Consider the following 14,185-nt stretch of genomic DNA (forward strand, 5'->3'; position numbering starts at 1 on the left):
AATCCCTGGCAGAGTTTCAGCTCTACTGTAATGCTCTAATCATGTAAACTATAGTACATCAACTTTAAGTGCTCAGGAGAACAGTCAAATCTCTGTCTTGCAGTGGAGAAACAGGGGCTTTTTTTCTGTTTTCCAATACCCTGTTAGGGTCTTGCTTTTACTGGGTCAATGAGCAATCAGGTTTGGCTCAAAAATCCTAACCCAGTGGGTAAGTTCTAACCTTTGTAGACCATGAATGGCCCATCAGCACAGATTCTAAAGCTGTGGCATGACTTCAGCAGCTGAAATCTGCTTGTGGCTCTTATTTAATTACCCAAAGTTTTCCTTTGCTTCTGTGGCTTGACTACTGTAATAATGTTCTTCGTTTGAAGCATTTGAGTGAAACTTCACATTTTAACATTATCCATAAAAATCAGTGCTAAGAAATCTCTATCAATATTTCAAGCCTCTGGAGACTTAACCCCAGCAGCAGTCAAGAGATTTGACTGGCAGTCACCTCCTCAGAAGCTGGAGAAGAATGCTTAATGCTCTGGCAGGCAGAATCTCGTTGCTATCACAAAACCAGGAGCTTGAAAAGCACGACTCAGAGGTATTGGCATAAGAATACTTTAATTCTATATTATTTTCATGTAGTGTTGCTAGGTTCTGGGTGTTGTTTCCATTTGAATAGTCATTATAATGACTTGAAGTAGGTTTTAAATCTTGCAGGAATTTTCTCAAAAAATGAGCAACATTTCACAGGGCAGGCTCCTCAAAAGGAACTTGAAATGGAAACTGGGAAGAGTAATCTCACTAGACTACAAGGAGAGCCAAGAAAGATTAGGCAGTTTTGCAATGTGTTATTCTCTCAAAAGAATATATAGTGAAGGTATGTTTTTTCAAGTACATGGTAGAATGTTTAGCCCATTTAAAATGCAGCTAACTGATCTTTTTAGAATAAATATTTAAATGTTTTAATAATGGAAATGAGAAACGCTGACCAAACACTGAATCCATTGTAATTCCTAATTCAGATCTGTCAAATTTTGTGCATTTCGAGTTTTGAGAGTGTTTTTTTTAAAGTTACAGTTCTGAATCCAATACTCTGTGCTCAGGGTAGTGAATTGCTAAATTAAACTGTCTATTGACATATTTTTAGGAAAAAATGGAAGATAAATTGATTTTCTTGGATGCTGGTATTCTGTAAGAATGAACATCCCCAAAGAGATTTCAAATGGAGCCTGTTGTCTTACTAATTTGCACACCATGCTACTTTTTTCCTTGATTAAAACCTTAGTAAAGAACTGCTCCATCCTTGGGAGTTGCTAGGCATAACTGAAGGCCAGCATGTGCCAAATATGCCACAGCACGGAGTCTTTAGTTGTCATCCAGCATACTGCGTGTAAGCAATTGGCAAGCCTCTCCTCCGTCTACCTCCCAGGACTTTTGTTATTGAATTGCTGCATAGTGTATCTTAGCCTAATTGAACTCATTACTTAAGGGACTACTCTGTCTACACAAGTATTCAGGAAATATTATTCCTGAATAACCATGAATAACATTCTTATGCTGGAATAAGAGTGGGCTAGATAATATGCCTAGATAAAATTATGAATAAACAGGTGCTAAAAGATGCTCTGGCAGCTTCACTGAATCAGAAAACCTACAAGGAGCAATTCACTTTTTGCACATTAGAACTGGTGGAAGAAGCCCAGCTTCCCAGAAGCATGAGATGTGACCTATGAAATCACACACCATGAGTCAAATCCCTCAGGGCAAGAGAGAAAGATGCTGAACAGAGTGGTTTGATAGAGGCCATTCCAGTTACTTCAAAAGTACAGCTAATAAAAGTAGAATAGAAGATGACTCCACCTAAAAGCACGTTTTGCTTCTCAGGAAAGAAATATTTGTCCTTATAGGCTTTAAGGATCTCCTTGAGCTGACCAGGACCAGGGCAGGCAGCCAGGAATTACCCTACCAGACTGCAACATATTCACAGGAAGCTTTGACACAGGCTGGCAGATAGACTCCCGTTCAACATCCAAGAGGGGTCTGGGGGGCAAGGGCCAATCTCAATATTCCCTTTGGATGTAACTGTCCTCTTCCAAGAGAGTGAAAGGGTTTGAAATTATATGGATGCAGCTTCTCCTAGGACAGGTGGCCTCTAGGGCAGGAACAGAAATATAGATATACTTTGATTATACCAGGCTTGTTCCAGAGTATACTGTGATTTATACTACAAAATTGCACTGAAAAATTTTTGGTTTAAGAAAAGAGAGAAGTGTCTTGCTTTGATGGAAAAGGGATGACACAGCCACTATAGCCTTTTGATTTTGCCCATACCAGTGGGCAAATCAGGAGTGATTCTGTTGAAATTAGAATATCTATGCCCAGAAGAAAGATGAGTCCTTTTATAGCTTCACGTATCAGGATGTGCTAAGGGTCATTTTCATTCCTCTTTTGGAGCCCTATGGTAAGCTTTAGAAGTAACAATATATTCAGTTTTTTTCTAAGACTGTGGAGTAGGGGTAAGCTGAAAATCTGCTTGCAACATTCATACACACTAACATGGACTAGAGGACATTTCTGGTTAACAACTGAACTTGAAAAAGTGTTTCCTGAGTCTAACAAGAAGCTGAATCCAGGCACATGCTGTTTGGCTTCCCTCAGATGTTCTTGACTTCAGGTAAGTCAATCCTTGTAGAAAAATAAAGCTCATGATTGTTAATTGCATAGATGTGTGGTTTTGTTTCCTTATGAAGTATATTTTTAAAAGCTAGTATCTTAAATTCTTGTGTTTTTTATTGTGTTTCATTCTGGTACTGTGCCTGTGTTTGTGCTTAACACTGCTGTTGCCATGATGGTTGCTAATCATGCTGTCTGTGATCTCTTTTTCTTCAATTTAGCAGTAGGGATATACAGGTAAAGCTACTTATAAAGATACTTGTGAAGTAAAGGCTACTTATTGTAGCCTTTACTGAGCCTTTATCTGAGGTTTACCTCCATCTCAGCATTATACGTGAGTTGTTCCATTGAAATAATAGCAAAATTTGATTACTCCTTGTTACAATTTGCTTGTTGCATAGAAAACGTTAGCCACTAAATGACTGGGTTTTTGATACAGGTTTTTGGGAAAAGTAATATACTGCTATTTTAAAAAGTATGTAAAATTAGGGTCAGCCTGAAAGAGTTTCCAGACACAAAGTAACTAAGAGTGGAACTAGTTGTATTTATAACAGGCCCAAGAGCTGAAGTTGATAAAATCAAGTGTTCAACATATGGGTGTGCAGTAATCCTAGCTGGACAAACATTTAAAAATTCTTCAAAGTTTCAGAGTGCTGAATTTTGCTTCATTATGCAGTATCTTCTACTCATAGTCCTAGTGAAAGCAATTAATTGTAAGAGGATGAGATGGAGATTAGGTGGAGATACAAGTGGGGACAATATGGAGATACAAGTGGCAACAAGCCTGGCCCCAAAATCAAAAAAGAAGTTAATCTCAACATGATAAAAGGACAGATGTGTGTACTGGGCAAATACAACACTACCTTAAAAGAAAACATGTGAAGAACATGGTCATGTACAGAAAAACAATGAGACCAAAGAAATGAATATAGCACTATTTTGCTGAAAAGAATCAGAGGACACATTATCACAGAGGAAACAATGGCAAACTACTTCATAAAGATAGTAGGGCTTGGAGAAGAGGGATTATGTAGGCTGCAGAGACTACCAGGCTCATTTACTCTGTCTTCTGTGAAGCTGGAATTGCAGTCACTGTAATAACTTACTTTCAATGATAACACATTGAAAAAAAATCCATTTAATGACTAATACTGGTTGGCACGTGTCATTGCATTACTTAGGGCAAACTGTGGAGAACTGGGCAACCCAGTCTAAGGGAAAGTACTGCAGAGTGGCCCAGAGTGTTGCCAAATATTGGAATAGATATCACATTCAATGACACAAGATACATGAAAAACTCTTTGAAGATTTAACTGAATTTTCTTTTTAGAAAATTTCAAAAGTGCACAGGGAAATGGATTCTATTACCCATTAGATGCATTAGCTAATGTCTTAGTATAAAGCCCTTTGGTTTTAGTAAGCCTGTTTGGAATGGGATAGTGGCACTAAAACCTAGGTGAAGGACTAAATTCTGACTGTGAAGTTATCTAGAAGATTGTGTTGGGAAGAGTCATTTAATAGAAAATGGGCAGCAAAAAGGAAGGTCCCAATCAAATTCTGCCTGCAAAACTCCTACCTGAAAATGTATATTCACCTTTTTAAGGTATCTTTTCATAACTGCTCTTACAACAATTGTTTAAAAAAGCAAAACCCAAACCAATACTCCTTTATCAAGCACATTATTGAGAGTATAAAGTGACAGAAACCTCCTGATGACGACATCCTTTTATGTGTCCATTTTATTTGCCACACACAACACGTAATGACGTGCAACTTCCAGCAGAGGTGTTCACCTACTCAACCAGCAGCATGTCTTAAATATGATATTTATATTAGTGTATCTATGGGTCCCATATGAAGTGTGCATTGTAGCAGAACAAGTGCCAAATGTCCAACAAAATTGGCTGAGCCACGAGTGCTAATAAATAGACAAGGAAGACAACCTATGGTGTGTTTGCTGGTGACCAGCATGGAATGGGGTGATGGAGACATGTCAGTAATACCCAGAAGGAAAAGAAAGAGACATTCTTTAGACTAGATTCACCCACTCTTGCTCATGTTTACTCCATGACGTGCCTGAGTGAAATCAGTGAGATTAATATCACTGATGACAATTCAATCAAAACTGAACCAAAAACTTTCCTTAAAATGCAATAAAAAAGCCAAGACTATCAATAGAATTAATTGAGCCAATATATTTAGCACATGACCAGATGCTAAAGAGGCTGCTTAACACAGTCTTGTATATCAGATACCTGTCAAAACATATTAACTAGAGTTTTCCAGTCTGGGAAACAAATTACTTTCTGTTCAACATCCAAATGATAGCAAGCATTACCTTTGGAATTATTTATTCATTTTGACATACTTATATACAGTGATCTTATTCTGATGTAGTAGTTTATTTCAACATAATCTAAGTAGACTTCTATGACTTACCAAAGGTTTTTTAGTACATTTGAGACTTAGACACTTTCCTTACAAGCCTTCATAAATATGATAGCAACAATATGTCTTTTGTTGAGAGCCAACACCATTAAACGATGTTTAAGTTGCATCTGAAATGGGCAATTCTTGAGCAAAATATGCCACATACAGTTTGAAATTAATCTAAGTAGCTAAAGAAATTTAAAACATACATGTTTTAAGGTATATATATTATATATTGGTGTATAATAATGTATACTCACACATGTATTTTAATGTTTATCTTTAATAGCAAAAAGTACAGTAGAATTCCACTGATGGCAAGATTTGATTGCAGACTATCCATAGAAAATTGGTGCACTTTTTCTGAAAATCAATATAAGCTCAAAACAAAATGTGACACCAGATAATTTTCTGCCGTGGCCTAAAACTGATAATCAATTTAAATACCTAAATAATTGAATTAAACCCTATAGTAATCAAATAGGCATTTGATAATGAAATATCTCCATTGAAAAACATTACTGAGTAAAATTTTTTATCAGTCCCAACTAGATGAGTGTACAACATTTAAGATAAGGCCTCTCAGTCCTGACTGGAGCTCATAGGTACTACTGGAGTACAAATAATAAATAATAGTGTATGTACTATAAAGTCTCTAAACTTAGTGATAATACCAAGCATTTTCCATCTTTGAAACACTATACAAACATAAAACTATTCCTCACAACACCCCTGTGAGGTAGGTACGAAAGTGTTACTCCGTCTTACTGACGGGGCAACTCATCCCAATACTACAAGGTGCTAGCTGATGCTGCAAGGGGATTCCCAGAGGCCTGAGTTCCTGATTCCCAGAGGCCCCAGAAGTATGTTGTTCTTAAGCAAAATATTAGTCTAATAAAGAACTTGCCCACATCCTTAAAAACGTCAGTGGCACAGCCCAACGCTGTTGGCTTTCACATTTGTCACTTTGTCAATTGATTGAGACATTCTCCCTTTGAAAAAATAAGGTATTATGCATTGGTCCTGTGACATGCACAAACAAGCATTTTTCTTTTCGTAAGTCTGCTGGTACCTTTCATATCTGCAAAGGGAAGGCATTTACCCGTGAGTGCATACCTCGTGTAGCAGAGCTGTAGCAAGAGTCTCCCATTCTTTTACTTATATGCATAAAAATTACAGGTTTTTTAACTCATTTATGTGAATACTCATTTATGTAAATGGTCGTATGATGGCATCAAGTTATATATTAAGGGGCACAGCCATATATTTTTAGATTCAGCTTTCAGGACCTCCTTTAAAACTGGGATAATCCTGTGGAATGTACTAAAATATATGTATTCTCTTTTCCCAATTTTTAAAAATAAAGTCTGGAATGCTTTTGCTTAGACATACTTTAAAATACTGTATAGCTAGCCATTGTTTTGAAGATGCACAAAGAAAAGCAAGACATCTGAATGTGGAAGCAGTCCCTCTTGCACCAGAGTAAACCTGGAGTATTTCCACTAAAGGCTGTGGCTCTTCAGTGGTGTAAAAGCAGGCAGAGTGGAGTCAGGATCAGGACTTCCATCCTCCTGCCCGTCTGTGGCTGCCCTCTACCAGCAGCACTAACAAGCTTCATGCCTTCATCTGCAGGAGGGAGCGTGAGTGGCATGTTTGCCAGCAAATCCTGTGAGCTATGCACATACCTGATCACATCACTGAAGACTTCATCACTCATTATGCTAGTGTTACACATAGACGTAAAAAACAGGCAGCTCTTTTGACCTCTGCAGAATTAGAGAAAAAGGAAAAAAATAAACCACAGTATCTTCCAAATGACAGAGTACATGCAGAGAAGTAAATTAAAGGCAACAGAAAAACAGCAGAAATGTAGCTTTAGAAAAACAAAGCTTTTTCCAAAAGAGAAAGGAAAAAACAGGTAAAGGAACAGGTAATATATTGACGGCTAATAGATAGAAAATGAAAAAAAAGAATTAGATAAAAATTAAGTTATTTCAATCATTTAATAAATGCTGTCTAATAACTCATGGGAAAAATGGAAGTGAAAACTTTGAAAGCCTTTCTGGAACACTCCCCTTTAAAAATCATAACAGGCAGTTTTTCTGATCATATATAGAGTTCCTACATGGCTATCCTTTTAAACATCTGTAATTTAACAGACTTTGGCCATTTTAATCTGTGTAGCACATTTTATTATTTAATGTCTTTGTATGATAAAAAAAATAACCCATACATATTTAAAAATAGATACCATTCTGCTTTCATCCTTTTTTGAGGGGGGGAGGAGGGGAAAGCAGGTAATTTTCCTCTTGTGTTTTCAACAGAACCATAGCTATCAGCTCTCCTTTGCTTCTCTTCTCTTTTGCATATCATGTTTTCTCTCAGCAAGACTCAGGGACGTGCATGGAGAAGAAAAGCACAAATCTATCATTGTTGTTGAGTCACCTGAGGAAACTCATACCTTCTTTGGGTTTGTCTTATAAAACACAGTATCTGCATAACAAGGCCACTGAAAAATGATTAATACAGATTTTTCTCTTTTATTTATCTTTTGTCGGTTTTAAATGCAGCAGGCATTCACCATCGAAATATAACAGCTTGGAGTTTACTCAAACATACAGCTTTTCTGCAGGAGATACGTAACCACATGCCTAACCTTAAGAATGTAAATACTTTTATTTAAATCAATGTGAAAAAATAATTTGGTTAAAGTTAGACATGCTTTGATAATTGAGGATATTGGAAAAAAAGACAAAACAAAGCCATGGATTTAAACGTATAGGTTATGTCATTTGGAATGAATGGATGCGAGCTATCAATTTTTTTCCTTTTTGTATTTTAGAATTTGAACTGCTCCTGATAAATTTGTCCACAAATTTTATCATGCGGTGTATCATGAATATTAGGCAGATGTTTAAACAACCTGAAAAGGAGGCTTTTTCATTAGACAGTACAGGATAAATATTCAGAAAGCAGTCAGTTTGAAACAGTAGTCATTCCAAAATCTGTTTTCCCCCCTCCAAAATTTTCTTTTTGGTGTCTTTTTTAGTTCTACTACCTTGGGATAAATGCTCTTAAAATTTATTTTCATTGGAAAAGATATTTTAATAATTCTATCCTTTTGCACTGTTAATATAAATTAGAAAAACATTTGAATATACGGTGTCGACCTTACTCTGATTTCCAGATGCAATGATTAGAAGTCATTGACACCAATCTACCACAAGTGACCTTAGTCTCACATCTTGTTCTGTTATTAGAGTAATCAAGGAACGCAATTCAGAAATAATATTACATCCTGCATTTTATTCAATTCCATATGACAAAAATAGTAACCTAGACTAAGACATCCATTTCAATCAGTAGATGTGTCAAGCCAACAAGATTTAATAATAAAAAATATTGGATCTAGGTAACAATTCCCAGCTGTTTCAGGGAGGCTCCTAGCCCTACATGGTATCACAGTATAAAAATAGTGTCTCTCTTCACCATGCAGAGAGGAATGGCCTAACCCTGAATACAAAATGGGGTCAGTCTTACTGTACCATCATCAACCATCTTATTTACAACACTATACATACTTTTTCTCTTTTTCCTTTTTCATTTTTTCTTCTCTAGTTTTCCTTCTTTTTTATTTTTTTATTTTTTTTAAATTATACACATCCTTTAGGGAATAGAGATAACACTACATGGTACCAAATACTAACAAAAAAAAAAAGTCACACCAAAAATTACACAGATAAATAAAAACATTCAATTGCTGAAATACAGCAACATTAAGCCACCTCAGTTTTCTTTTTCTTTAATGCTTGGAAACACCCCTAACCACTCACACACTGTGGCAAAAAATTATGTTATATTGTAGAGGTGTTACAGATATAGAATTTTGCTCAGATATAGATATATATTTATATCTATATGTCTCTATCTCATTGTTGTAGAAAATGGAGTAGAGTTCATTGTTCATTTCTAATAGAAACAAATAGCTAATAAGTCTTTGAAGCTCTTTTCACTCCATTACGTGATGGCAGAAATAGTCCATCCTCTTACAGTAATGGTTTCTGTTTTATAAGAAAGATTGTCCTATTTTTCAATCTTAATTGAGAAGACCTCACTGTCTGATTCATTCTTCAGGGGCATGAAACTCCTTGCGCTGTTACCCAGCTACCCATAATGTCCCTTAAGCAATTCTGCTGGACAAAAGTTCAGGGTGTCAACTCCACCATGCTTGTAACGCACAAAAATGAGGTAGTACACAAAACATTTTCTGTTCAAGTTTTGATTAAGCCCCAGTCTCCTCAGCATTCCCCGCTTAACTTATGAGTGGAACCAATCCCTTTGTTTACTCAGTGTAATTCCAACAATGCAATCAACGTAAAATTATATTTGATTAATCAGAGTACATTGTGCTTTGGAGCAATCTGAAAAGATAATCAGACAGTTGGAAATAAATACAGAGCATTTGTGTGTTACTACTGCTCACGCTGCCTAAAAGTTCTTCTTTTGTTCCCACTATTATTAGGCAGTCAGCATTTTTCTTATGGTTATGTGTGAAAGAGACAGAACAGATTACAGGAAAATTAAACCTACATAATGTTCTCCTTCCTCTATCCTAGACTTGTACTAATATCACACTCCTAAGATAAATGTATCAGAATTCTGTCATGGGTGGTCACGCTTTTAAGTGGGTGTTATAGAAAAGTTAAATGAATCATTTCCGTTTAAGAAAAGGCAGTCCCCATATTTCCTAAGGATCTGACAGTTCTCTGCAATTTTCTGCTTAGTTGATAGAGATCTCTCATTGTTTGAGCTTAAAACAAAACAAGAAACTGCAACAGGGTCCTCCTCCTTATGCCTTAAGTCAAAGTACTATTTATAAAATAGTTAACATCTTAGTTCAGTTTCAAATTATAGACAAACCTCCCTAATACAAAATACTAAAAGTGCAATAGTATAAATTAAGAGTTTGCAACCACATTATACAAACATTACCTTTTTATTGTGCAGCTTTGATAACACGGAGTATTTACTCACAACTGTTTATAATGTTGTGAATAATTTATGGTGCTAAGGTTTGTCTGTAACTTGTTTTCCAATCATTGAGCTAAAATCCACACTACATTTTTTTTTCATTTAATAGAACAACTGTCCACATAGCAGCTACAAATATTTAAATAAAAAAAGGTTTGTTACTGACAGGTACTTGCACATGAAAAGCATGCTATCTTTCCCAATAAAACTTCACAATTTTGCCTGCATTGAAAGAAAACACTTATTCATAGTAAAACAAAACTTGCTTAAAAAAAAAAAAACAAAACAAAAGGAAAAAGGAAAAAGAAAAATCACATAGCCAGATGTATTTTGCAGTACAAAAGCTTCATTTAGGTTTGGGGCTAGTATATTGTCTGTTACCCGCATAATCTTAACATTATAAATACTACAGACAAGGATACTGTAATAATACACAGCATTGGGGTACTAAATCACTTATTTAAGATTAAGATTCCTAAAAACATAGTCCAAGTTGCTAACTAATTTGAACAAAAACCAGCAAATAAGTGTGACAGAATACCGTAATGAAGCCCCCCTTTCTCAGGTGATAGTAAGTTGTGTAAGAAGCAAAGTGAATGTAGACTAGCCTCTTTCTGTTTCTAATGAAGTTATCCCATAACTGGTTTGTTTGTTTGTTTTCTGTTAAATTAAAAGGTTTCAAAGTTCTCAGTAACAGTCAAACTCACTGTTGAAAGAAGTACCATGCAGATCTTGCAAGACAACTTTTCAGCAGCCACAAAAAGTTATGTATTTCTGCTATGGGTAAAATTTTAAAGGGAACCTATGCATTTAGGTCAGGAAACTAATGCTTAGCTTCAAAAGCTGTACATGGAACAGGACAAGTGTTGTGTCGAGTAGAGGTCCAACAGTTATTCAGAATGAATGCTTTTAATTTATGCCAATCTCTTTATTATCCTCAATAAATCTGGTGAATGGACGACTGGCTCCCGTCTCAGAACTTGCTTTGTCCAGACTGACAATGGGAGGGCTGCTGCCCGTGCGAGCTTTGTCCATGCCACTGGTAAGGTTACTTAGAGGCGGGATGGCGCCTCCGCCTAGACTTACTGGGAGCTGAGGAATGCCTCCGTTCTGTATGACAGAAATCTCATTGTTCTTCATAGCAAGTCCATTAGTGATAGCTGCAGCATATTGGTTCCAAAAATTGGGGTCAACATTCATGGCCCGAGCTGCCAAATCCTTCTGGAACATCTCAGAGAACTTGAGAGCGTCTCCACCGAGCAAAGCCATGGGGTTTTCCACAGAGAGGCGTCGGCCACGGCGTGCAGGGGCGTTATTCCACATGTGAGTCCCCATGTGAACCTGCAGAGCGAACAGGGAAGAGAAGCACCCCCAAGTTAGCACATTCTGGTGAGGTGTCTAGCCTGAAATGCTGTTACTTAGAGTAGTACTTGTTTTTATAACAAAATGCCCTTTAATTCACATTGAAAAAAAAAAAATAACTTCAGTAAGGACACAGTTCTAAGTTCCAGTCAACCCACACAAAGAAAACCCAGATCCATGGTAGTTTTTCAATGTGCATTTGCTTCTTCTCAGTGAAAACAAACAGCGCTGCAAGATTTAAGGGTACATACTCTCTTGGGTTAGACAATGTCACATGCAAACTGGAAGTCCTCACATGCTGAAGATTACCAAGAGCATTACTCATACTAGGAGATGGGTGGTTTTTCCCTTTTCCTTTTTTCATCCTGTCTGTTTTCATGTTTTATCTCATCATAGAAGCACTGATTAATTTGCTAAATTTAGTATTTTTAAAAAGAGCATTTAAAATGTCTTCCCCAGGCTGAGTCCTGATGGTTAACCAAATGGCAGGAATAGGAGCGACCAGTCCTGTAGTAACCCATTGTAAATCTGTGAGAAACAGCCTTCTGCTCTGCAACGGCTGCAAAGTGGAATAGAAAATAGAAATTGGGGAGGCACCCAACGAGCTGAACAAGCCCTGTATTCCTGGTTTATAGAAGGTTATTTTGCTTTGATGGTCCATAAGAACTCTCAGAACATGTCCACCAGCTGACTGGGTGTGCCATCACATCAGTCAGAACTACAACATGCCTGCATGTACAGTTGGAACCAGTTTTAAAGTTCGCATAGTTGCACAGCCACTTTGCAGTCCTTATCTTCTACACAGTGAAAGCATAACGACCACCTCCATACAGCAAGCATTTCCTTGAAGCTCCCTTCTCACCTGTCTTTGGGACAAACACTTACCCCTAAAACTTGCTGACTTCAAGAGCAGTGCTCTTTAACCCCCCCCCTCCCCAAGCCTTTACAATTTCATGTGGCCTCTTACCTTAAGATTCCCCTTTGTGGTAAAAGCTCTACCACAGATTGTGCAACCAAACGGTTTTTCACCGGTATGGGTGCGCTCGTGTATCTGCAGTGCACTTGCTGAGGAGAAGGTCTTCCCGCACGACTGACAGTTGTGCTGCTTGGGAGTCCGGCGAGGGGGGGGTGCCAGCATAGGGGTGATCCCCGGACTCATCACTGTCTGTGGTGCAGCAGGAACCTGGATTCCAGCTGGAAGCGAGGGAACCTCACCCAAAGAGATCGGCTTGCTGTGACCATTCACTTCCATTTTGATCATGGTAGGTGCTGTACTGGTGACCAGGCTAGGAGTACTTTGGCTGGGACCTAGAGTAAAGTTGGGTTCAAATAACTGAGAAGGCAGCTCTTTTAATTTGTGCGTCAGTAAGTGCTGTTTTAAATTACCCATAGTGGAACACCCACGACTGCAGACTGTACAAACAAATGGACGTTCTTTAGTATGGCTGCGGTAGTGAATTTCCAATGCACTCTTACAAGCAAAAGGCTTGCCACAGATATTACAAACAGTACTTTTAAACTTACCACGTTCTCTGTTCAGGAACAGCAGACTAAAAGGAGCCTCCTCTTTGATGACTGGTCTTCCCGGGTTGGTGGATGTCAGGTCTAATGCGCCTCCATTTTCATTTGTGGGTGGTGGACTGTCTGGTTTTTCTGTCTTTAATTGTATTTCTTGTGGCTCTTCCTGGTTACTGAGACCAGGGGACTTTGATCTGAAACTTTCACTATTGCTATTCACAGGAGACAAAGCTTGCATGGAGGAAGAAGACTCTGACATTGCAGGGCTGCCTGCACTCTGGCTCTCAAGATCACCAACAGCTGATGAGGAGTCATTGCTCAAATGGTCACTTTCCCCTGATCCATTTTCTATGGATTTTAAACTGGTCAGCTGCTGACAGTTCATGACAGAATCTATCATTTTCATTTGATTCTCCAAAGCAGCAATACTGGAGATCACAGAAGGTGGTGAAGATGGACATGACCCAGAGTATGAGATAAGGGGTTTGGATGAATCACTTGCCGTGTCCTTTAGTTCCGGGTCCTCTTCCATAGAATTTTCATCAATGTCATCATCGAAGTTGCTCAGTGTGTCAACATTCTTCTCGTCATAGGAAAGCTCTGAGTCCATGGCATCCTGGAAACCCTCTGGTAGTGGCGTGTTCGGAATTTGCCCACCCATATGCATTCGAATGTGCTGCTGAAGAACGACTGCGTTTGTAAATTTCTTCTGACAAATGGGACACGAGTGCTGTACTCTAAGTGGTGGCTTTGCTCGATGAACTCCAAAATGTGTTTTTAGATTGCCTTTTGTAGTAAAGGCACGTCCACAAATTTTGCATTTAAATGGTCTTTCTCCTGTATGTGTTCTGTAATGCATCTTGAGAGCGCTCTGACAACTAAGCACACGGTGACAAATGACACATTGATTTGGATCTGTCATCTTCTTATCAATGTTCTCCACTAGCTGTTGTAGTTTTGAGGTTTCTGATGTTTGCATAGAGTCTAGCAGACCACCAAATGGAAACTTTGCCTTAAACTGGTCAGACACTGCTGGAAGCACAGGGTTTGGGAGGCTTGTTGCAACACTGCTGTCTGTAACCACTGTGGGAATTGAAGATGTGGCAGCTGCAGAAACTTGCCCACCTGCAGAAAGGTCCCCAAGCCGTGTGCTCGTGGGAGGCAGAGTGACAGGTTCTGC

The 14,185-nt window shown here is 38.1% G+C and overlaps 1 protein-coding gene across 2 annotated transcripts in view; it reads right to left on the reverse strand.

Annotated features, from left to right (window-relative positions):
• Window positions 1–4,839: 4,839 nt before the first annotated feature.
• Window positions 4,840–14,185, reverse strand: part of SALL3 (spalt like transcription factor 3) — a 25,956-nt gene continuing 16,610 nt past the window's right edge. For both annotated transcript variants that reach the window (XM_036406596.1, XM_036406595.1), the window contains exons 2-4: window positions 13,012–14,185; window positions 12,455–12,795; window positions 4,840–11,466 (exon numbers count right to left, since the gene is read on the reverse strand). The exon at window positions 13,012–14,185 is cut by the window's right edge. In XM_036406596.1, the coding sequence (XP_036262489.1) occupies window positions 11,035–11,466; window positions 12,455–12,795; window positions 13,012–14,185 (1,947 nt within the window). In that variant the 3' untranslated portion in view covers window positions 4,840–11,034. The remainder of the gene's footprint in view (window positions 11,467–12,454; window positions 12,796–13,011) is intronic.

Source organism: Molothrus ater, chromosome 1, assembly GCF_012460135.2.
Source record: "Molothrus ater isolate BHLD 08-10-18 breed brown headed cowbird chromosome 1, BPBGC_Mater_1.1, whole genome shotgun sequence".
NCBI classification, from domain to species: Eukaryota; Metazoa; Chordata; class Aves; order Passeriformes; family Icteridae; genus Molothrus; species Molothrus ater.